General features: G+C 39.5%; 1 protein-coding gene across 4 annotated transcripts in view; it reads left to right on the forward strand.

Annotated features, from left to right (window-relative positions):
* LOC122822120 (myosin-10) overlaps positions 1–22,944 on the forward strand; it is a 74,824-nt gene that overhangs the window by 15,692 nt on the left and 36,188 nt on the right. For all 4 annotated transcript variants that reach the window (XM_044100545.1, XM_044100542.1, XM_044100543.1 and 1 more), the window contains exon 3: positions 3,856–4,012. In XM_044100545.1, the coding sequence (XP_043956480.1) occupies positions 3,856–4,012 (157 nt within the window). The remainder of the gene's footprint in view (positions 1–3,855; positions 4,013–22,944) is intronic.

A 22,944-nucleotide genomic window follows, 5' to 3' on the forward strand; every position in this document is an offset into this window, starting at 1 on the left:
TTCTACCACAGGGAATCCAAGTGAATGGGAGAAATCCCAGACGGAGCTGTGAAGTGAGATTAGAATTGAGCAGATTTTTTTAGGGAGCTGATAGCCAGGTTGTGTTACTGGTAACCAGGCCATTTCTGCTTATTCACATTTATCTTTCTTGTAAAAGAGGGATAATTGTAGTAGCTATCACAGAGTTTCAGCCTCTTCATTCAAGTCCATCTGACACCTTTTCTTGTTTTACATGAAAATGACTTTAAACTTTTGGAACATTGTGACAGAATATTTTCAAATTATATGTACATCTTGATAGCCACCCTATGGGTACCACACACCTTTTTTTAAATTTTGCTCATAGCTTATCATTTCTCTACCCTCTGCTGCATACTAATATGCTTCTGTGCCTTCTTTGTAGATGTGAAGTCAGTCAGCTTGTTGGGCCAGGTTCTTCATTGTTACAGCTTTCTAACTATGAGGTAGTGAGTCACAGGTCTCTGGAGGGCTACACGCTGGCTAGCTGCACTCGAACCGCGCTACAAGAAGGCCTTTGTGTAGTTAGATAAGCCTCAGCTGTCAGAAAGCCTCAGCATTTCTCCATGGCAATAAGGTTGTCTGTCTATCTGCTTCCTGACGCCCACTGCAACCCGAATGTGGCTCAGTCTCTCGACTATCTCCATCAGCTCTGTTGCCAGTCCCACGCCTTCTGCTTATCCAGAGTTTCTGACTCACTGATCTGACAAAAACATTATTAATGCACACGACTGCGTGCACCTCCACCTTTGCTTGCCATGGCTTTTTATTGATTTTTCAGTGTGTGGCAAACAAACGTCCCTCACTGGACAGATGGAAGGACAGAAACCTTTTATCACCGAGCATGACACTTTTTAAACAATTAATTAAACATCCAGCTTTTAACTGTCAATAAGGGATGTGAAGGTGGACGAATAGTTTATTTTCGGAGTACCGGAATTAAATTACAGTTTATGTCATGTTCTATTTACTTGCAAAAATGTGGATACCTGTTAAACTTTTCCACAGTTTGTCTTGTTGCAGCCGTTTGCTCCTTTGATGTGTTTGAGATTAATTACGATTGATTGAAATTAAGTAGTACGGTAGTTAATGGTGAAAACTGTAATCAATTCACAGCTGGATATAACGATGGAGAACAAATGATCTATCTTCGTTTGAATAAAATGTTGAAAACCATTGTTTTTCACATGAAAATCACTCAAACATATTAAAAGTCAATAAAATACTTTTAAGATAGCTTCTTCTTTTTTTTTTTTTTTTAAATGGAAACATTTAAGGAGTATGAATACTTCTGCAGGGCTGTCACTCCCACATCTACACGAAAAGATCTTGCTGTAAATGAAGTAAGACGTTTGAAAAACTTAATGAAACCGTCCCGTTTCCTCTAAAATCATCTGACAATCTGCATCTGAGTTGTTGTGGTTGTGTTTTGAGCTGCGAGTGTCTGAACACTTTGTTAGCTTTGTTATGAAATCGCTGAAGCGGTCAAAGTCAAAGTCTTGTGTGCTCCCAGCAGACCATCGGCTCCTGCCTCCCCCGCCCCCCGCGCCCTCTCCTCTTTGTGGGGAGTGTCCCTTTAACGCTGGCACGCCGACCGTGTGATCACAGGCGGCAGATGGGCTCGGCTGTTGTGTCTGCTGTTGCTTGTGTGCCGCTCAGCTGTTACCAGGTCACAGCATCCCCTTTGCTGGATCTGGTTTCACTGTGGAAATTTCACCTTCTCTTTCCTGGACTGAGCTGGGAGTGTTGAGTTCGTTGGTCGTTTGCGACTCGGCGTAAAAGCTGCAGCCGTTCCAGCTGTTCCAGCTAGACGAAGAAAGCAGAACAGAGTCTCTATTTATAGCAGCTACAGTTTTCAGATAGAGGGGGAATTAAATTTTCATTAAAAAGGAGAGTGCTGAGCTAGAATTTCATCCGGGTCTCTGTCTCTCCACTGCTTAGCAATTTACAGAACAGCTGACAACGCCACACAGTGTTCGTTACACCTCTACCTTTCGTCCGAATCCGACCTCTGGGAGTTCTGTCAGCTTTATCGCTCCCCTACTCCTCCTTTCTGTCTGCCTACCTCTCTCACCTTCTTTTTCTCATCTGCCTTTTTTCTGCATCAGCACTTTAGCATTGGTTGCTCAGTGCACAGAGCTGTTACACAACGGCTGCATCATGCCGTCTGCTTCTTGAAAGTGGATTTAATTATTAAAGAAATGTTTCATGATATGATGCTCTGATCTAAAGAGATTAATGTGGGTCATACCTTTTAAAATGTTAAGAAGTTGTTTTACTGCTGTAACGTACAGTTTCACAAAGTGAGGCTTAGTTGAACTTAGTCCAAGGAAAGCATGTATTTTAGTGCCAGGTTGCAAAAATAAAAGGTTGCGATGCCTTGCAACAGTGTACGTACATTTGAAACCAGATGATACACTATTTAAAAAAAAAAACCATAACCTTTTTATTCTCACTGTGACACTTTGACCCAAAATCAGACTCATTTTAAATATCTGAAATAAATAAATAAAACAACATATAAAATGAGAACAAAGAACAAAAGAACAAAGATGAATTGCTACACTTAAACATTGAAATAAAAATATACATTTGTACCTAAGTAATAGATCAATTATTAAATAAATCTCTTCTTTTTACTATTTCGTTAGCGTTTAATGAGGCACTAATTTATTTGTCAAGCTGCCTTTTGATCCTGCAATCATTTGCAATCATTCGTTGATTTATTGTTTATTTTTCAATTATGGCAGGATTGGTCCTCCGTACATTTCTGTTTTTTGTTTTATAATTGTGTGAAAATCAGCATATATTTCCACTTCACAAATATGCTTCACTGCGACAGACTGGCGACCTGTCCAGGGTGAACCCCGCCTCTCGTCCGGAACGTTAGGTGGGGATTGGCACCAGCAACCCTCCCAACCCCATTAAGGACAAAGGGTGTATAGAAAATGGATGGATGGATGGAAATATGCTTCACTTTATGTTGATCATATTCTGACAACATGAAAAAGTTTAAAAGTTTGTTGTTGTTTTTTTGTCTCCAGTCTTACAAAAACAAATTCTTGATCATTTTAGGGTTTTGTTAGCATTTTAAAAAGTTCACCATTTAAATAAAAGAAAAGTCTCCTTTCATTCGTTTATACACTGTTGATTGTCTTCATCACTGTTCCTTTTTTAAACTTTCTAATATTTTGTTGAGTTTTGCATTCTGCAGGTATATGCTGTGTGCTCACCCATGTGCTGGGTACACAAAGGAAGGACAACCAGAAACCAGGTCGTCTGTAGGGAGAATTCAAAGCGTCCACCATGGCCTCTCACTCAGCGCTGGCTGCCTTTCTTACTGCCTGTGAAGAAAGATTCTTACCACACGCGCCCTCCAGGGAGACGTTGTTGGGTTAATTGCGTTTCCAAAAGCAACACCACAAGTCAGAAACGAGGCTAAACATTTTCAGAGCGTTCTAGACAAAGTATCATGAAACCCGAGTTAATGTGAAATGCCTCATCGCAGCGCTGTGGGAGTTTTTCTTTCTAGTGTCAAAAAGAAGACTTCTTATTCTTGCGTTTAATCACCGTTTTAATCACCGTTTTCTCAAATCTGTGTTTCCGCCTGTTCTCTGTCTGTCAGTGTGTTGTAATGACGTCAGCTCCTAAAAGTGTGTGATGATAAGCCTTGTTGGATTGATGGAGTGCAGGTTAGATGACGTATAAAGATAGGAATGTTCAGCTCCTTGTAAATAAAAAAAAAAGCACTCGTTTTTTTTGTATCTCCTCTTAAAAGTGTTTTTCTCCCTCTTTATGCTTCTTGTTAATTTAATTGAAAAATTTTTATGATTGCAGACTTACTCTGGTCTTTTCTGTGTGGTCATCAACCCCTACAAGAACCTGCCCATCTATTCAGAGAACATCATAGAGATGTACAGAGGAAAGAAGAGACATGAAATGCCTCCACACATTTATGCCATCTCTGAGTCAGCGTACCGCTGCATGCTCCAAGGTAAAATAAACCCCTCATGCATCATCATCATCATATGCTGTGTTATAAGTGTAACAAGTGTCATCTTTAAGCGTTTAAAGCTTTTAATTTGCTCATTGAGAAACAGAGATCAGAGAATAGTTTTTGCATTGCATTAATGTATAAAACTAGCTAAGCCTGGTGGTATGGGGACTAGGGCAGTCATCCCGCAGTTTTCCACGTTTTCAAGTTAAAACAGTGTTTAAAGTTGAGAGGAAATGTGAAACTATCTCTAGGTATTATTATGTCCTATTGGAGGACATTGTCAACAATACCTACACACCAACTATGAAGTCTTAAAAGCCCCTAGAATAAATAAAACAAACAAAGCCTAACCTGTTAGGGGCGCAAGTAAAGCCTGGTGGCCCGCCAGGCTTATAGTACACTGATTTTCTGTAAAAATGAGAGGTTAAGTATGGGTCAAACCAGTAAATTGATGCCCTTCTTGTTTATTATAAGCTACATTTGTGTTTTATCTCTCGTGGTCTGAACTTTAGGTCGCTCACAGCAAACATGAGGTTCAGTTTCACGGCACAAATGACTGTAAAGTGGGTGAAAGTGTCGGGGTCGTAGAGGATGTCAGGCAGAATGGAGGGTTGTGACTGAAACGAATGCTTGTGTTATGCAGATTTACACAGTGTATACAGAGTCTTACACCATAAGATCAGTGCAGATGGTGATTTATTCACGCTCGGCTATGTGCAAAGTCTCTTCCCAATTCTTTGCCTCAGTCCTCCCTGACAGTTCATGGTCCCATTTCCCTCATAAATTTAACTCAGTATGGTTAGGGAAAATCCCACACAGTGCACTGTAAAGTAAATCAGCTTTGCTGTTTTGTTGAAACACGATTTTCGCAGTAATTGCAGCATCATGATGCGTTCACAAGAATACATTTGTTCTTATTTGAAAAAAAAAGAGAAAGAAAAACTGCTTTGCAACCTGCTTCTTTCATAATAATAGACCTTTTTGACTTTTGTAATTAACTTGTTCCACTTATAGTGTGGATTTGTGTTTATTCCACATTTACACAAATTGTCATGGCTAAAGCTAAAGCTACAGCTGCCTCACACTTTAACAGCTGTTTGTGGAGCACATGGACTTCTTACCCGACAAAACAGTAAAGACACACTTCTAAGTTTTGGCAAATCAGGACATATAAAACTTCTTGAAATAAATAAAATGTAACCTCATTTGAGCAAAAACACATGGAAAAATTACCCTCATTGTTTTCCAACGGGAAAATTAGCTTGAATTACACACAGAGTGCATCCAGAACTTCAGCACACTCCTCGATTTAATGGCTCAGTTCAGCTTAGCAACAGAGACTAGAGATGCAGATATTTACGTTAAATTTCAGATCTCAGGTTTTTCTAACACCATCCATTGCGTAACTCATTCAAAGGAAGCATTGACGTTTTTTTCCCAGGTGTTTTCACAAATTGATATTTTAAGATGAGAAAAAAAAAATTGAAAAGGTGATGTGAAAGAAAAGATATGTTCCCAGTCATGATTCAGTAGCACATTGTGGATTTCACACATTTGATTTCAGTATACATGCTCTATTCAGAACAGGAGTGCATCATAAGCCCCACACTTGCACTAAAGATTTGACAGGATGTCATTGTTCACAAAATCCCTTTTCCCCCCTCACGTTTAGATGCATGTAATGTATTTTTCAGAGCTTGCACTTCATTGCAGATTTTTGTGGATACCAAATTCATAAATTGTCTGGCATTGACAATGCTGTAATCGCCAGCATGACAGTATGATTTTCTAAGGGTCAATAATTTCTTATTTTAGGAGCATTGGAGACATCATGTGTGACTGTGTGAGAGAGCAGTCACCATAAAACGTGGTTTTACTGACTTCAAGTTGTCATTTTAAACTGTCGTCATGCTACTGAGAAGAATGAATTGTGTGTTTAACATTTCAAATTAGGTTGTAGACTGCCACTTGTAAACTCATGAATGTCCAAAAGACAGAAAAACATTTACAAATCTAACATATTCCATGACAGACACAGGCTGAACGCTAAAAGGACGATACAGCGCAACTTTCCTGCAATTTGTTTAGCCGTCCTGGACGCTGCTGAAACCTTTGCACCTTTGCAAATTTGACAAAATGTTTCCAGGATTTGCATGAATTAATGTCCTGTGCTGACGGCTTCCTCTCCGAAATGGAAACGTAACGAAAGGATTTGGACCCATCGAAGCGTAGCTCTCTGTTGTAGCAACCTTAGTTAATATTCTTGACTCAGTACACGCATCCACACAGAAGAGTGTGTATGTCATAGTTGCCTGGTATTGCATTGGTATGGTGTGTTCATTGACCTATCACCGAAGAGAAACCGTAAAGTCGTAAGCGGTTCATTTCAGCAACCAGAGGAATTTCTTGTTGCATCTTCCACAGATCTGAGACAAATGTCTGCTTGTTTGTCAGACTCATTATTGTGAAGGAATCTGGAAATAATTCCACCATAAGGGCCGAACAGATGCAGGACAGCGAGCCACGTTTGTTCGGAGAATTTGGGACGTGTCTGCGGTGCCACCATTCATTCCCCCTGACCTCTAATTCCCAGCTCATTCTTTCGGAGCGCTCGTAACGGGCAGAGCCGCCTGTGGAATGAGGTCACCACCGTTCCTGCTTCCCGTGCCGTGCTGTGCTAAATTCTGCAAGCTGAGTCATTGTCAAAGTTGACATAGCTGTCTGAACTGCCCATAAGCCTCAGCCGGACCCCTGTTGGAGGGGATGCCGTAGTTACCATGGACACATCAGAGCGTATCTGTGGGTTAGACCAGAATGACGGTGCGTCTCTGTGAGAAACTGGACTTTAAATGGTTGCAACAAGGTGCTTTGGATGTGAATATGAGCTCCTATTATTCTACTCTTCTATATTTGCTTTCTCTTTCTTTAACTATTTTTTTTAATCTACGTTTTAAATTTCAGTCATTTTTCTTCTTTTTTTTCCACCTTTCTCTGAGCCAGAATGTTCTGGCTTGGAAGAAATAAGGAGGAAAAGAAAACTCCCCACATCCTGCCAGACATTTTACTTGCCTTTCACTAAACATGAAAAATACAAACCACAGCTCTGCTGCAGCCCAGTCTTCTTTGTCCCGCTCTTCTTTGGTCTTTAATTAGGGAACATAAGGGAACAAGTGTGAGGAATGTCCACCTTCTCATCAATGCTCAGTGTGAGGTTATAGCCAGGGTTGCCATGGTTAGCCTTTTTTTTTTGACTGCTTAACCCAGTTTGAGATTTTCTCTCTTTATTTTCAACTTCTGGCTTGCCAGGTAAAATAAATGATATGCATGTTTGTTTCGCATATAACTGTTCAGTTTTTACTTCTTGCTGTTCTTGCAGCCTGTTTGTTGCTGCTGCAATATGAGGCCTTTACAGAGATTATTTTAGAGGAAAGGATCAAGAGAAAGTTAGCAAGACAGATTGGCAGAACATGTTTGGAGACGACTACATAAAAAGAGGCAGAGAGCTGAACTTCTTTTTATTTTGATAGTTTCAGTTTACAGCTGCATTTTTGTGAAAGTTGTTAAAGTTCTGTCTGGGAATTTGTCATGCTAAAAACATTGCCCATCATCTATATATTAGCCATTTGTGGATTCAGAACAGGAAAGGAGGTTTGTGCAACTACCTCACAACAAGATGGTGTTAAAGTTTTGTTTCTCTGTGCTGAGTGGACAAAAACTGCTCTCCCAAGTTCAGTGCTTATAAATGAAACTCTGATTCTTAAATAGTAATAAATAAATATGTAGTTTTTTTTGAAAGTCTTGAATTATGTCTCACAACTAGTCCAGTACTTGCAATAGCTTTTCAAAAGTGGATAGATAAGACAGGAAAGAAGTAGAAAATGGTCAAGAAATGCAATAGAGGATCGACGCAGCAAAACTCAAGATATTCACAGATAGATTTGCTGTAGAAAATCCAGACTGATGAGTTACAGATTGAAATAATATGAGGCCAAAAGCAAAAAAAAACTGTGATTTAGGGAGTTGGGTGAGAACAGGAGGATGCAGAAAGTGAAAGAGTTTACGGGGAAGAGAGAAGAGGGTACAGGGGAGAGGCAAAGGGGGCGGCCGGTATTGTGCCTTACAATGGGGCCTTTGTGCGGCCCGAAGGGGGCTGGGATCACGGTGCTGTGTGCAGGGGTGCAAACCCAGAGGCCTGGAGCTCCAGAGTTCTTCCCTGGGAAATGGGGCCTTTTGTTGGGGCAGCATGAGCTGCAGAGCAGGGCTGGTGAAGGACACACCCAGGGTCTGAGTGACGAGACAGGTGTCTGTTTGGGACTTTTCCCCTGTCCCACTGGTACATCTTCCAGAGGAATGAAGAAGTGTCCAAACAATACGTCTTCACTGATGTACTTCCAAGTTTGCGTCCCTTAAAGAATCATGGAAGAAAAAGGTGAAATAAAACACATGGCCAGTTGAATTTTATTATTTCTTTGAAAAGAGGTGAGTGAGAAAAAAATAAAATGGACAAAGTCGTTCTTTAAAGAAGTTTGTAAGAAGTTTACAGTTTGTCAGAAGCCATGTAGGGGACACAGGAAAAGGTTTTTCAAATAGTTTGGTTTGTTTGACACATTGCAATGTGAACGCGAACTGCACCAGCTGAAAATGTAGCAAATGTTACAATTTTGGTCCCCAATCGAAGTGAGTCTGCCAGACTATCAGGTGTGAATACAGCCTTAGTTTCCTTAGGCAAGGTTTTGAATCATGTAGAAATATTTTTTTTTATTTCCACATTAGCTTAGTCATAAAAGGTAGTTATCTAACCTTTTATCACTTTATCAAAATAATTTGCGACAGTGAACTCCCTGCAGCTCTCCCCTGATGTCCCTGTGTTTCTGTAATTCCTGCTAGAAATCAGAGATTATCATCCTGATATTGGACTTGCCAAAAAAACACCCATCAATCCTCCCTAACCCAGGAAAACGGCCTCGTCCTCTTGGACTCAGCGGCCATCACAAAGAGCCACCGGACGGCTGCCGTCTGCAATCGATTAGATCTGCAAATAGTTTTTAGCATATCTCCCAGAGCAGCTTTTTCTCCCCTTTCATTGGCCTAAAGGCAAACCCCGCAGCATGAGGCTATTTTTTGCTCCGCCTGTTGACACGCTACTTTGCATCATAATTAAAGCAGTGCACATAGAAAGGTCTGTCTTTAAGCTGCTGCTCAAGACATCCGCTGTCTCTGTTGTATTCAGGAGAAAAACATTGGTTAGAGAAGGCGTTTTAATGCAGCAATGAAATATACTGTCTTGTTTTTATTATAGCGCTAGGAACAGTTAATCCTTTCTGACCGAGACAAGCAAGAGAAGTAAATGGATGTAGTGAGGAATGTCAACATGAGACATTTAGAGAGATTATTCTTGATGTGGCAGGACTTACTGTAAAGGTTTAGTGACTTTTAGAAAACCTTAGCGTGCCTTTAAGTCTTTCACGGTTTAAGACAAAGTAGCATCCAGGTCCTGATGATGTGACATCAATGTGAGGGTCGTCAGAGAAGTTGCCACCAAAACCTAACTGGGGCTTCTCAGAGTGTACAAGCCTCTGCCAGGATGTTAAATATTAAAGATTTATGGAAGACAATTCATTGAAGACTGGAATTTGTTGACCTGAATGATAGACAAAAATTTATGTCAACGATTGAAGTCACTTTGCCCTTGTTATTGTTTTTGATGTTTTAAAAGAAATGGTTGGGGTGGCGCAGGGGATAACCACAACCCACATATGGAGGACTTAGTCCTCGACACGACAGTTGCAGGTTTGATTCCCGGCCTGGTGACCTTTGTCCCACGTCTCCCCCCTTCTCTCGTCATCCTCTTTCCTGTCGATTCACTATCAAATAAAGAAAAAGAAAAGGCTGTGTAAAGGCAAGCTACTCTCATGTGTGCTGTCTGTAGACACGTGACTCCTCCCCCCTATCAGTCTGTAACCAGAACCGAATGAGACGGAGGTTGAGGAAATGGAGACAATTTCAAATGTTGAAGCAGCGCCGTGTCATGCTGTCGACCATTTATCGCTATCGAGGTTTGCTGCGCAATATATCACCATCTCGTCTTTCTTGTTTGGAAGCGTTACAAGCAGAAAAGCCTCGTGTCATTAACACCGAATCAGGCAGCAAGACTTACTGTATGCTGGACCTAAATGAACCACCAGACATCTGGAACAATGTCGCAGGGAAATGACAGTGAAGGAGAAATACTTGCCCATTGTTGAAGAAAACCAAAGTCATTTCAGCACAAACACCCTCTCTCCTCTCTTTTGGTTTTACCTTGTCCATCCCAAAGTTATATTTGAAGCCGTCTGTCCGGCAGCTGCAGACTCGCTCCTATTGCATCATGCAACACGACAGGGACTTTGATCACAGCAGCACATCCACGACAGAATGACTAAAAAGAGAAAAGAGTCAAGACCTGATGGTTCTCAAATGCCTAAAAAGCAGAAATAAACTGAAAAAAGGTTTTAAGGAGTAGGCCAAAAATTCCTACAGAAATCAGAGACACAAAGTCTGTGAAAAATGATTCCTCTGTAACAGGAGCGTCAAACTGTGTGTCATTTTTTGCCTCATCAAAAATCTGAACGTTCTTAAAGGGCCGGTTGTGCCAGAATTTATTGATAAAACCCATTAAACTGTTAAAATATTAATAAATAGATGTCCCTCCAGGATTTTGCGATTGTTTTTATGGGGGGTTTTTTTGTAATCAAATTCACAGATTTTATGGTGCTAATTTATAAATATTTGTGAGGATTTTTTATGATATTTGCACTAATGTATGACCTTAAATGTGACTTTTTATTTATCGCTGAATAGGTCACGGACTGTAACTCGACATCGAGTAAGGCTGAGGGAGCAGTCAATAAAACCCAAAGTTTTTGACAAATTTAGAGAAAAGTTTTGAATAAAATCAGAAAAAATTGTGGGGATCTGTTGATGGTGAGTGAATTTTGCAGATTTGTGAAAAACTGGAGGGACTTATTAACGTAATTTGGAGCCACATAAAAAGCTTCGGCGGGCCTCAAGTTTGAAGCATGTGCTCTATAATCTATCGCTTAGAAGATTATAACTGGTTCCTTTTCATTCTACAAGTTTGTTCTAGTGGTTTTGCTTTATGTTAGAAACATGCAGAGACTATGGAACCCTGATTCAGGAACTTTATGTAAAAGTGAGGCATGATATTTGATGAAGCGTCTCTTCTTGCCAAATGTCTGAGTGTTCAGCTCAGAGCGGTGTGTTTGGACAGAATGATAGACGACGCTGTGATGAACGGCAGAGTGGAACAACAAGCAGCCACTTCCGCCCTGCTTCACTGTTGTGGGAAACGAGAACACGGCCGAATGTTTTCCCGCCGTTAGTTGTTGTCGGAACCGGCTTTTTGCTTTCTGAACCAGAAAGCGGCAGATTACGTCTGTGTGCGGCCGAGCCTCTCCGGTCTGCAGGCGGCCTTTTTAGACAATCTCTGCCTTTCTCTTTATTGCCTATCGACCTTCAAAATCTGTAGAACTATTCAGTCCAATCTGGGGGTTAAATGCATTTCCATTTCAGTGTTTCAGTGTCATTACATCATAGTAGGATGGCTGGAACAGATTCTCAGAGCTAATCTAATTTTGACTCAAAGAAAGACTCGTCTTTAAAGCCCAGTGATGTTTATCTCATCTTCCCAGTACCCCAGCTTGTGAAACATGTGGTTCTCTGCTACACCAGTTTAAGTCCCCCCCACTTTTTTTTTTTTTTTCCCCCCAGACTTTTCTCATTTCACCCCTGCATGAGAAGCATTTGAAAAATGTGTTTTGTGGGGCTTGAAAAGGGAAAGACTGCAGAATCCCATCTGATTTTTTTTATTCTGTAGAGCAAAGCTCAGCATAGAACAAGTCTTAGAAGTCAAATCCAGGCTGACAGGACACAGGCTAAAGTAAATCGATGTAATATGGGAAGTATTTTACCTGCCACATGTGCAGTAATCCGTTCTTCACTGTTTTTGCTTAACTTTCCAAATTGTATTTTCCTTCAGGGGAATTTCAAAGCCATTGTCAAATTTTCATCTGTGTTCACTTCATAGATCTTCCATGAACTAAAGGTTTTGTGACCGTATGTGAAGTTTATTGTACATTTTCTGCTGAACAGTAAGAAACTGGCCTTCAGGCTGACTTCACCACTTTGGAGCAGAAGCTGGCAACTAAAAATATCAACACTAGAGATACGAAAACTGCTATTTACCAAACATTTATCGTCCCTATCTTAATTTCATTTTTCAGTGAGTAAATACTTGAATTGGTAATTCAGATTCTTTGAAGTTGGGTTGTTTATTATGGGAAAATAGTTCAGAGTCTAAAACTGCATTAAACCATGTAAGGTCTACACCATTACGCAGTATTTAATAAAAGTTATTATAGTCATTATAGTTTTGGTTTCCATTCAAAAAACACATGGGAAGCAATGAAACACTCTAATCCAAAGCAAAAGATAAAGAAAACTTTGTAAAAGTAATTAGCTATTAAAAAAAAGCAAAAAACATAGTTTTTTAAAAATATAGCAGTGCCTTTTCTTCTCTTTACGAACTCCTATTTTCTGTATGAATTGAAAAATGAGTAAAGAATGAGCGTTCAGGGGAATCAATAAGCTAGTATTGAGCTCTTTTTCTGGATTCGCTTCCCATCCGTGTTTCATGGAGTCGACCAACTTCTTGCACCAGGAAACATGCATTCTAGCCATAGATGACTGGAAACATTTGCCTCGAAAGCAGCCGGTTTGGTGTCATCCCAGAAGCTTCCTGTTGGAGAAAGGATGCATTCACACCAGCCTTGTATAATCCGCTTTAATTGAACTCTAGTTCATTTGTCTAGAAAGTCTCGTTTGTTTTGGGAGAAGTGAACTCTGTCACGGGCCAAAAAAGCAAACTCTGCTTTTCACCTGTCGATTCTTTATCATTTTCTTTAGCTGCTAATGGTAAAGCGTTTACTGAAGGAATGCTGTTATTGGATTTTAGGCAATAAAATGTTCATTTTCTTATTTAAAAAGGAATTTAATTTATCTGATTAATGGTAAGAAGAATTGATAGAGTACTCGATTACTGAAATATTCTTTAACAGCCCTACTTTGCATCTTTTAATGCTTTTCTAAAAATAAAAAAAAATGCTTAAAACTCTTCAGGATGTGTTAATCAATCATCAGAATAGTCAAATCGATTAATCAACAACTGAAATAAACTTTCGTTGCAGCCCTAGTTGTATCGACTGAGTTGGGCTTATTAAAGCCATTAAAACTTAATTTTAAATCATGATTAAAATCATAGAAGATTTGCATGTTGTTGTCTGTGTGTGTGTCTCTGGCTGTGTGTGTGTTGGATCTGTCTGCACCCCTCAAACACTCCCCCAGGTGGTTCCCCGCACTCTGCTGTCATTTCCTCGAGGGTGGAGACATTCCACCACCCATTATGAGCGTCTATTTCTGTCTCTGATCCCAGCTGCCAACTAGCATCACAGTCTGCTGCTAAGTCACAAGTCCTGGAACATCTCTAAAGATTTATTTGCCAACACGTCAGCTGTTGGGTTGACCACATCCGCTGATGCGTATTTTTCCATTTTGTTCCTTTTTTCCCCCCTCTCTATTTTCACCCTTTGTGGTGGCGTTCCTCTCTGATACCTCCGTTTTCCCCTCTGCGTTCTGTTATCGGATACCTTCCCACCACGCCCGCTCTCTCTCTGCCTCTTTGCTCTCCCGAGAAGTATTTTCTTCCACAAGGGAGCATCCTGCGAGTGGCAGAGGAATTTACTGCCGCCTCTCCATTTGGTGATCTGCTGACGTGTGAGAAGGTTGCACACATATATCACAGCGCCACTCCGGACGTTTTGTCACTGATTGGCAAGAGCCAGAACTGTTGAATAAATAGAAACAAAAGAACCTCAACCCATCCCTGTATTTTCTTCTACTGTGACATTTTTGCTGTTGTTGCTGAATACAACGCTTGTTTCTTACCAAAAGGCTCCTTGTGCAAAGAAAGAGTTGAACCACCTCACCTCTGTGGAGCGTCCTGGCCTTCTCTTCTGGCCTGCGAACGTCTAATTGGCAGCTGGTTCAACAGTGCTGCTCAGTGGCTGTAAATGATCGTAGCTTAGGGCAAAAGATGTCTGTCAAACTCGAGGCCCAGGAGCCAAATCTGGCCCTCTAGACCAGGCATTTGATTAAATAAATGAATCACAAATCAATTAAAATGAGCCAATTTGTTATTTTTCTCTTTCCTCTCTTTTTTTCTACAAAAACTGAAAGACAAAAGTCTTGAGGTTTGGTAGAAAACTCACCATTGTGGCCAATGGTGGCTCACTGGTCTCAACTAACCGTTTTGTGAAGGATAATTTTGTTTACAGAGATTTTATAATTCATTTTCTTTGCTGTTTCTCTCGTTCTGTTTGTTTAATTTGGACATTTCAAATGTCTCCCAGTACGTGTGTTAAACGTTTATTTATCTTTGAGAATGTGTTCTTACATTATTATGCCTTTGCCTTTGCGTTACTAGAAAATGGTGTCAAACAATAATATTATCGTTTATCGCAATAACTTCTGAGACAATTTATCGTCCAACAAAATTTGTGACAGTGACTGGCCTACTCTACACTCTGGAGGGCCACATAAAAAAATTAAAAATCAGTTGTGCGGTCAAATATTATTTTGTCAATCAAATTAAAGCAGTTTTAATCTAACTACTGCCAGATTACATTCATGTGAAAAGAGTTTTAATATCATTTCATGTTAAAAATTACTCACCGAATGCACAGACAGCTATTTATTAATAAACATGAAGTTTTACATTCTTTCACAACTGGACTTTTTTTTTACTTTTTCAAAAAGCTTAAGTTGGATATCTACATTTTTGTAAATCATAATTTGCGTCGCATTAAAGCCGTATTTAGTTCCAAATATGACCATGTCAGCATGAAGTTTGGATTTGCTCCAAATTTGAGATTTTATCCCGATTTGATTCTGCCTCATGAGCTGTGTGAAAATAAACTTGCTTAGATTTTAAAGAATGCATATCTGTCTTTTGTTCAGGTCAAAATCTCTCTATATTGTATATTATTGTCTGGAAAAGTAGCTCACTACTCCCTCCTTCACACCAGACGACGACCACAACGTTAAAAACCAGTTTCAGCCTGGGTGGTCTGTGCATGGCGTTGAGAAAAGTATGTCGGGGTGCAAAAAGAAAGCAGTTTGAGCCCCATTATGTTTGATGGAGTGTGAGACCTCCATGACTGTTTTGAACATGCAAAAACAAACAACAACACAAACGCTGTGGTGGGATTGTGCTTGTTAATTATCAAGATGGCAGCGTATCGGCTACAAACAGGAGCCTGGTAGCGCCTTCATCATTCAAATGATGAAGGCGCTACCAGGCTCCTGGGTCTGCTGCCCTAAAGGCCCAGGCTACAACCTCATTACGCCCGAACCGTACCAGGCTGACAGGGCTGCAAGTGTTTTAATATACTGTAACTGTATATTAACTGGATACAAATCTCATTGAGTCGTAGGAATGAACAGCAAATAAGTTCCATGGTTGAACTTCATACTATTCGCTACGTTTCCTGTGTAATGGAGCTGTTAGCTATGGTGACTTGTGCACATCTCCAAATTGCGCATGGACATGGACTGATGGAAGGAAGATTTTCAGACTTCAATTAAAAGCAAAATGTGTCTGTTTTTTTACCCCCATGTTCTCTTGCATTTGTTGCATATATTTTAAAATTAGCACATTTTTAAGAAATTCCTTATTGTTGATACCACTGGAATTGGAAAATCTACGCGTAATAGAGCACCAAAAGTCACATTTTCCACATTTGCAGCGATTCAAGCGAGGACATGCACAACATATCGGCACTAACATCTGTATCGGCCGACAGAAGTCATTTTAAAACGGTCCATTTGGCCGACATTAACAACCGATATGTGAATCTTGTCACAAACTTTAAATTCTGTGTAACATTTAATACTGGAACTTGTAGACATTTAAAATTTCCTAAATAAATAAACAAAACAACAAATTAAATGAATTATGAATTCTTTGTAAATAAATTTGTCCTTTAAAAAAAGGGCGAGTTTAGACCGAAGCAGCAGACTGAATACTTTTGTTAGAGAAAAGAAATATTGGTTATCTGCTGCCATAACAGCAATATTAATATCGGAAATTGATATCGGCACAATTTTTTATGTTGGTCCATTTCTAGTTCAAACTGTATTGACGGTCTGGGAGAATAAAGTGAATCAAATAACTTATTTGATTATTGTCTTTTTCCTGTTTTAGCTCTGAAGTCTACTTATTTCCTAATAGAAACTAGCATTTTATGCCATTATTAACCAACGGACAAAATGATGTGTTCACGTAATCCCTACAAACAGGCTGGATGTTATCACAGTTGTTATCGCTTAATGTGGCATTTATGCTCTGCAGGTCTCCTCAGACCAGGCTACTCTCCAGATCTCTACTTCTGCTGTCTGGGAATGTGAATGAGCTCCGTCTCACCCCCACTTGCTTTGGTCATCTGGTTTTAGAGCAGCCCCGGACTCCGTCCTGCCTCTGCTCCGACTCTTTACGAGCAATCAGGGAGACGTTTTTATTTCACCTTTGTGCTAAAACAGTCGTCATATTCCACCGCGGTCGGGGGCTTAGGTTTGCGTGAACGTGTGCAAGGCTTAGCCGATTCGGACAACACATAACAGTTTACGTAAGAGCGGCCGCTGGCTGGCGTTCAGGATTTCCCAGGTTGCCATGACGCTTGGATTTTCACTGTGCGCTGCTGCGTTTTATGACTTCTTTTATGAAGCAAACTGCGCAAAGACTTTGTGGAAAAACTGTGGTACATCCAACTGCCAGGATCCAAGAAGATTAAACGTCATGTTGTGAAGCCAATCTTCTTTATCATTTTGTTTTGTAGCTTTTGCCGCTTAGCATAAATTAGCTTTTTTTTTGGGGGGGGGGGACAGCTGGCTATCAAAAGCAAATTTGAATTAAATCACCAATTTAAAACTATATGAGGAACATTCTGTGTGGTTTTTCCAATTCTATTTGCTACAAATAAATATTCTGAATGTTCGCTGTGCATTGTATCCTCTCTGAGTCAATACTTTGTAGAGTCACGTTTTTCTGCAAGTCTTTGGGTAGGTGTCCAATTTTTGCCCATTATTCTGTGCAAAATAGATTAAGCTCCGTCATGGATTTTATTTCACAGTGTGCAGATTGTCTGCCAGGTTGGAGATGTTAACAGCCAACATGTAGCTTTTCCAAGATGTCGGAGTCAAATGATGGATTAAACAAGATGCGTGTTTAATTGGCGATAAGGTTTTAAACAAACGGGGCGTTAAAGCAAAGTCATCCTCTATGACTCAAAACTTTCTCTGTTTGAGAAAGCTACGGTTTGGGTGCATAATTGGTGAAAGGATGATGGATATTATTATTGCTGCCCTAATTAAAGATTGGGTAATTTGGTTGTAAATGTTAGTAAGACGTGGCTGCAAAACAGCTTTTTATGTTGATTTCTGCCAACGTTTGAGTTCAATTGTAATTGGAAGTTAATGTCTTCTTTTCTCTTGAATCGTTTCTTTTAACATTTGCTCTTCACATTGTTAATTATTTAGCCTTAGTCAAAAAGGTAACAAAAATACTGCGCCAACAGGCTGCTGTGCTAATCCCTGCTTTATGAACACCAGTGTAATGATTGATTTGTATTTGCGATATACTTATTACCGTCAGCCATTGTCATTGTCCGTTTGTTATTGTTGTCTTCTTGCCTCTGTCAGGATTCATTTAGAGCAGTCGTTATAAATACCGATTGTTTAGCAGAGCTCCCCGTCGTTGTTCTGTATTTGTTATAAATATAAAAAAGAAATGTGCCATGTGTTTAAAATACCGCTTGTCCAGTCGCCAGTCCTTGAATCGTGGCCTAACGTTTCAATACTCAACTATTTTTATTTAGTGTTGTGTGTTTGTTCTGCAGATCATTTTGAAGTTCAGTCACTATTTAGCCTCTGTGTGATCTAGTAGTTTTCCTCATATCAGGGTTTAGCATCATCCAAACTATATTGTGATAATAATAGTGATTCATCCCTAATTTGGGGAGGAACATTTTCACCAATAGTGTTTAACAGTACATCTATTGACAACAAATGAGTGCGGTGAGGGTCTGTGCTGTAAAATAAATTTTAAAAATAATAATTTTCTCCCCGGTTAAGGTCTCGTTCAGGCTGAATATGTGGGGAATGGGTTTTTTTGCGGCTGTGGTTAAGAATCTTCAGGGCTTTCTTTGTATTAGACGTTTTCTCTCCCGTTCTGGATCCACGATCCGAGGCTCCCGAAGGCAATTTCAAGATCAGCCCATCTGAAGTCACAGTGTTTAGCAGCAAATTAAGGACATTCGCACATTTACAACAAATCGTGTATAATTAACACTACTTACAACCAAATATTTTAGTTTCCTTCCAGTTTAGTGGTGAGTGGCTGTAAGAAGGAAATTCGTGACTCTGTTAACCATCAGGTGGGATAGATTATTTAGCAGAAAAGAAAACTCTAGTTGGCAAAAAAATATAATAAAAAACAGATTCATGTTTTTTGTCCCATGATTGTTCATATGTCAATGAGTCACAAAGCTTGACATGGCGTCCAATGAAATTAAAGAAGTACCTGCTTTATTGTCTTCTGGTTCTGGTTCTGCTCTGCGTCCTCAGAACCAGAACCAAACGAGGAGAAGCGACATTTAGCATCTATGCACCAAAAATCTGGAACAAACTTCCAGAAAACTGTAAAACAGCTGAAACACTGACTTCCTTTAAATCTCAACTAAAAACCCACTTGTTTAGAGTTGTATTTGAAACGTAATCAATTGCAAATTTATTGACGGAATTTGACTATGTTGTGTTTTTATTGTTGATTCTATGTTGCATTGTATTTTTGTGTTTGATTTGGTGTAAAGCACTTTGAAATGCCTTGCTGCTGAAATGTGCTATACAAATTAAATTTGATTGATTGATTGATTGATTGATTGTATTAGCCTGCGCTTTGACATTTGCATCCACCGTCACTCTCTACATCTGGAAATGTTTCATAATCTTAAAAACAACAACCAAAAAAACTTGTTTTTGTAACTTCCTGCTAACATTGGGCCCTGATGAAATGCAGCAGTTTTGTACCAGGAACTTTGTTTTCAAAGATCCTCCGTCTGCCTGAATAATTGGCTGTGAGTTGTAGAGGAAATTATAAAAGGAGCTAAGAGCAATAATAACGCTCAAATGAAAACCATCTGTTGCAGAGAAACGGCGTGTTTCTAATCTCTTCAGTCAGGGCAGTAGTTTTAGGAGTAATCTGCCTTTCCACCATTCATGGGGCAAAAAAAAAAAAAAGGAAATGAGAGCAACTGAGGGAAAGGTTAAACACAAAAGGAGAGAAGATTTACTGAGGCGGTAATAAGCTACTGGAAGGGAGGAACGTGTCCTGTTTTATTGGTTCACTCCAGCCTCACTAGCAAGGCATTCTGGGTAAACGGGATCCAGGGGCTTCTCCACAGCGGCTTGCAACATTATTTGAGCTTTTTCTCTTTGTTTACTATGTTATATGGCAGACCAACACAAAGTGGAGAGTAGTTGTGAACTAGATGGTAAGTGGTACATTGTTTTGAGATTCAGACCTTTATGGAAGGTTGGCCAGAAAGAAAAGTGCAAGATGTTTGCAGTTTACAAGAAAGACAGCAAACATGTGGAAGAAGGTGGAACAGATGAAATCAAAGCTGAATCTTTTGACCCAAAAAAGCTTTTAACTTCCTGTTTTAATAGTTCAAACACCTGACATGCATTAATATATGCACAGTGGAAAGCGTCTTCGGGTGGTCTTCCTTATCTCTGCCAATCAGCACCAAGGAACACGAATGCTGCTTCTGGATTGGTTGGTTTGCAAATGCCAGTCAGTATCTTGTTAAATAGGACTGCTCCCAGGTATTTCAGCTTCAAAAGTTGCATTTCTTTTGAATATTTTAGGCATAATCTATGAAAAAAAATCAACAAAAAGACAGTTTTTTTTACACAAACTTGGAATTAAAATGTACATAAGGGTAACCAGAACAGGCCAGTAAGAATTGTATTATTTATTTATCGTTGAAGACTCTGTGACCTGATCTAAAGGTGGAGGTGGTGCTCCACCCGACTGCACTTCAGCTATTTCATAGATCAAAATAGGCAAAATGTCCACCCTCTAGATGTGGAAAGCTGGTAGAGACGTACCTACGTAGATTTGCAGTGGTTTTACAGTTTCACTATAAATACACCACCATTTTTAGATGTTTTTATAAACATTTTTCCAAAACAACGCACACTTTCCACACTATTTTTCGTTAATCTCTCCTGATTAGTCGTACAGCGACTGCTGCATCAACTAAGTACCTCAAGCTTTGCAATATGGCAAAACAAATACTTCATTTTAGATACACACATCAAACAGAACCAGTTGTTTCCACCTGATAAGTTTATGGCCGATCATATTTCACTTTAAGTTAGCTACCTAAAAGTATAAATGAAAATAATTTAGTAGAACTATTATTGCTCTTGCAGCCACTTAAGGTTCAGCTCTGTTTTCTACAAAATCCAAAGGATTGTTTTCATAAAACTATATTTTATTAAACCTCACAATGCGTATGTGAGGATTTTTTTTTTTTTTCCATTGACAGAACATCGTAATTTTTTTTAACACCGAAGGTCAAATCTGTTAAATTAGTCACGGAGGAATTTGTTTTTTAAAGATTAGAAACATGTGAGTGTCAGAGGATGAGGTTAGTGATTAAATTCCTCTTCTGTTCAATCGTGCAATTCTTAGCTGATGATGAGTGTTTGATTACAATATTGTGGGTTTCACAGTCTCCCGTACATATGACAACCATCAGGCCTGTGGAGAGCTGGCTATAAAATAAGAACAGGAAAAGTAATCAAGCTTTGCTATCAAGGGACGCAGCACGTTTTAAAATAAGCAGCTCATTCATCATTCAGAACACAAGCTCGCATGTTTTATTCTTAGTCTTTTTGCAGATGTGTCAACCTGACAAGTTTACCTTCACTGTATAAACAAACTTTCATAGGAAATGGAGACGTTTTTATTGGGTAATAATCTGCAGATGTACACAGTTAGGCAGATTTAATTGTTAAGAGGAAGTCTGGACATATCATCATCGCAAATATCAGTGTGTGCGATAATCAAATCACAACCGTTTGTTTCGGGTGTAGAAATTGTTGACTAACATTTCCCAAATGTTAAAAACTTTCATTTTATATGCCAACGTAATATTTAGCTAGTTGGACCGAGTCTCAAACATACATTATGTCACGTTTTGTCATCGCAGTATTTACCAAAGTTCTGACAACAGTCACAAGATTTTCGAAAGTTGTGCCACCTTAGTTACAAACCTTGACCGTTTGACTGGGGGTTTACACTTCAGTGTTTGAATAAAAGGTCATATTTCTGGTGAAAGAAGTTAAAGCTGTCTGAGCCAACAGGAAGGTGTGAGGAAATGTCTGTGGAGCTGTCAGTTCTGGTAACTCACGCTCTTCTACAGATCATGAGGCTTTCAGGCAGACGTTCATTCGATGGGACGTTTACAGTTTACAGTCCCAGTCTGCAACGTCTCTAATGTTTTACCATGAACATATTTGTTTTAGCACCTGCCTTCAGTTGCTAACATATTTGTTGAGATGTTGTTAAAAAGATTTCTATCAGAATTTGTCACACAGCACACAGGCTGGAGACAAGAAGACAAATATTTATTACATTATGTATCACCTCAGATCTCAGTCATGAAAGACAGTTTATACGAAATTATTAGATTTATTTCAGGGTTTTTCTTTAACCTTTAACTTTAATGAATGGGGATATGAATACAGTTATTAGTTTTATGAGTTTAACAGTTTTTCCTGATGATGTTTTCAGCAGGAAAGTCCAAAACAGAAGATTTTTATCCCCAATAATGATCCAAGTCATATGAGAATTTGCCAAGTCGTACTTTGCTCCCCATTGATACAGGCTTCAGTTTCTTTTATCCATTTTCTGTGACGGTGACCAATATTTTGTCCTGACTGTTGCCTCAATATGGTGCACCAGCGTGTCTTGCTGTTTGAGAAATGCTAGGCCAATGTTAGCATGTTTCTTCTGCGTTTTGATATGACTCGTTGATTTAGCACACAACACATTTCTCTTTGTGTGCATTTAATCTTATGTAAGCTGAACTTGGAAAAACAGTTTTCCTGCTTCATGACATTTTTTTCTTTGCTTTAAATGTCATAAAATTCACCGATAGTATTTCAGCTGCTTTCTGTGACGGCCGGGCCATCTGAGCGCAGCACACAGGAAAGGTCAAATGACACAGAGCTGTAGCCATTTACACTCTTCCATTCAATATGTTTGTCATTGTAAAAAGGTGAAGAACACATATTGGTGTAGAAAACTGAGATTTGCTAGATTACCAGGATATTGTCCAAAGCCTCTACTGCTGCGTTTCAAGCAGTAAAGTTTGAGATTTTTGGAATTCAGTCTCTTTAGGGGCTCAGATTACAATTATTTTAAAATGCATGGATTGGGATCTCAAGATCGTACCTGAAATTAATTGAGACATTATCTAGTATTTAGATGAGTAGTACAAGGTTTATTTAATTAATGTGTTTGTCGGTACGTTGTATGTATCAAACACGTTGCGTTCTTGTCGAATGCTGTTTTAAACGTTTACTGCAGTGCACAGGAGGCCTTTCAGAGTTGAGAGTTTACCCATTTCAGGGGGCAACATTAAACGTGTCATCTGGACCTGGAGTGAAGTCTGCGGACATGAAAGCTGTTTGAGCTTTGGTTGCTGCTCTGGCAGTCAGCGTAGGGTCATCACACAGCATGGCTG

This window comes from Gambusia affinis, linkage group LG19, assembly GCF_019740435.1.
Source record: "Gambusia affinis linkage group LG19, SWU_Gaff_1.0, whole genome shotgun sequence".
Taxonomy (NCBI): Eukaryota; Metazoa; Chordata; class Actinopteri; order Cyprinodontiformes; family Poeciliidae; genus Gambusia; species Gambusia affinis.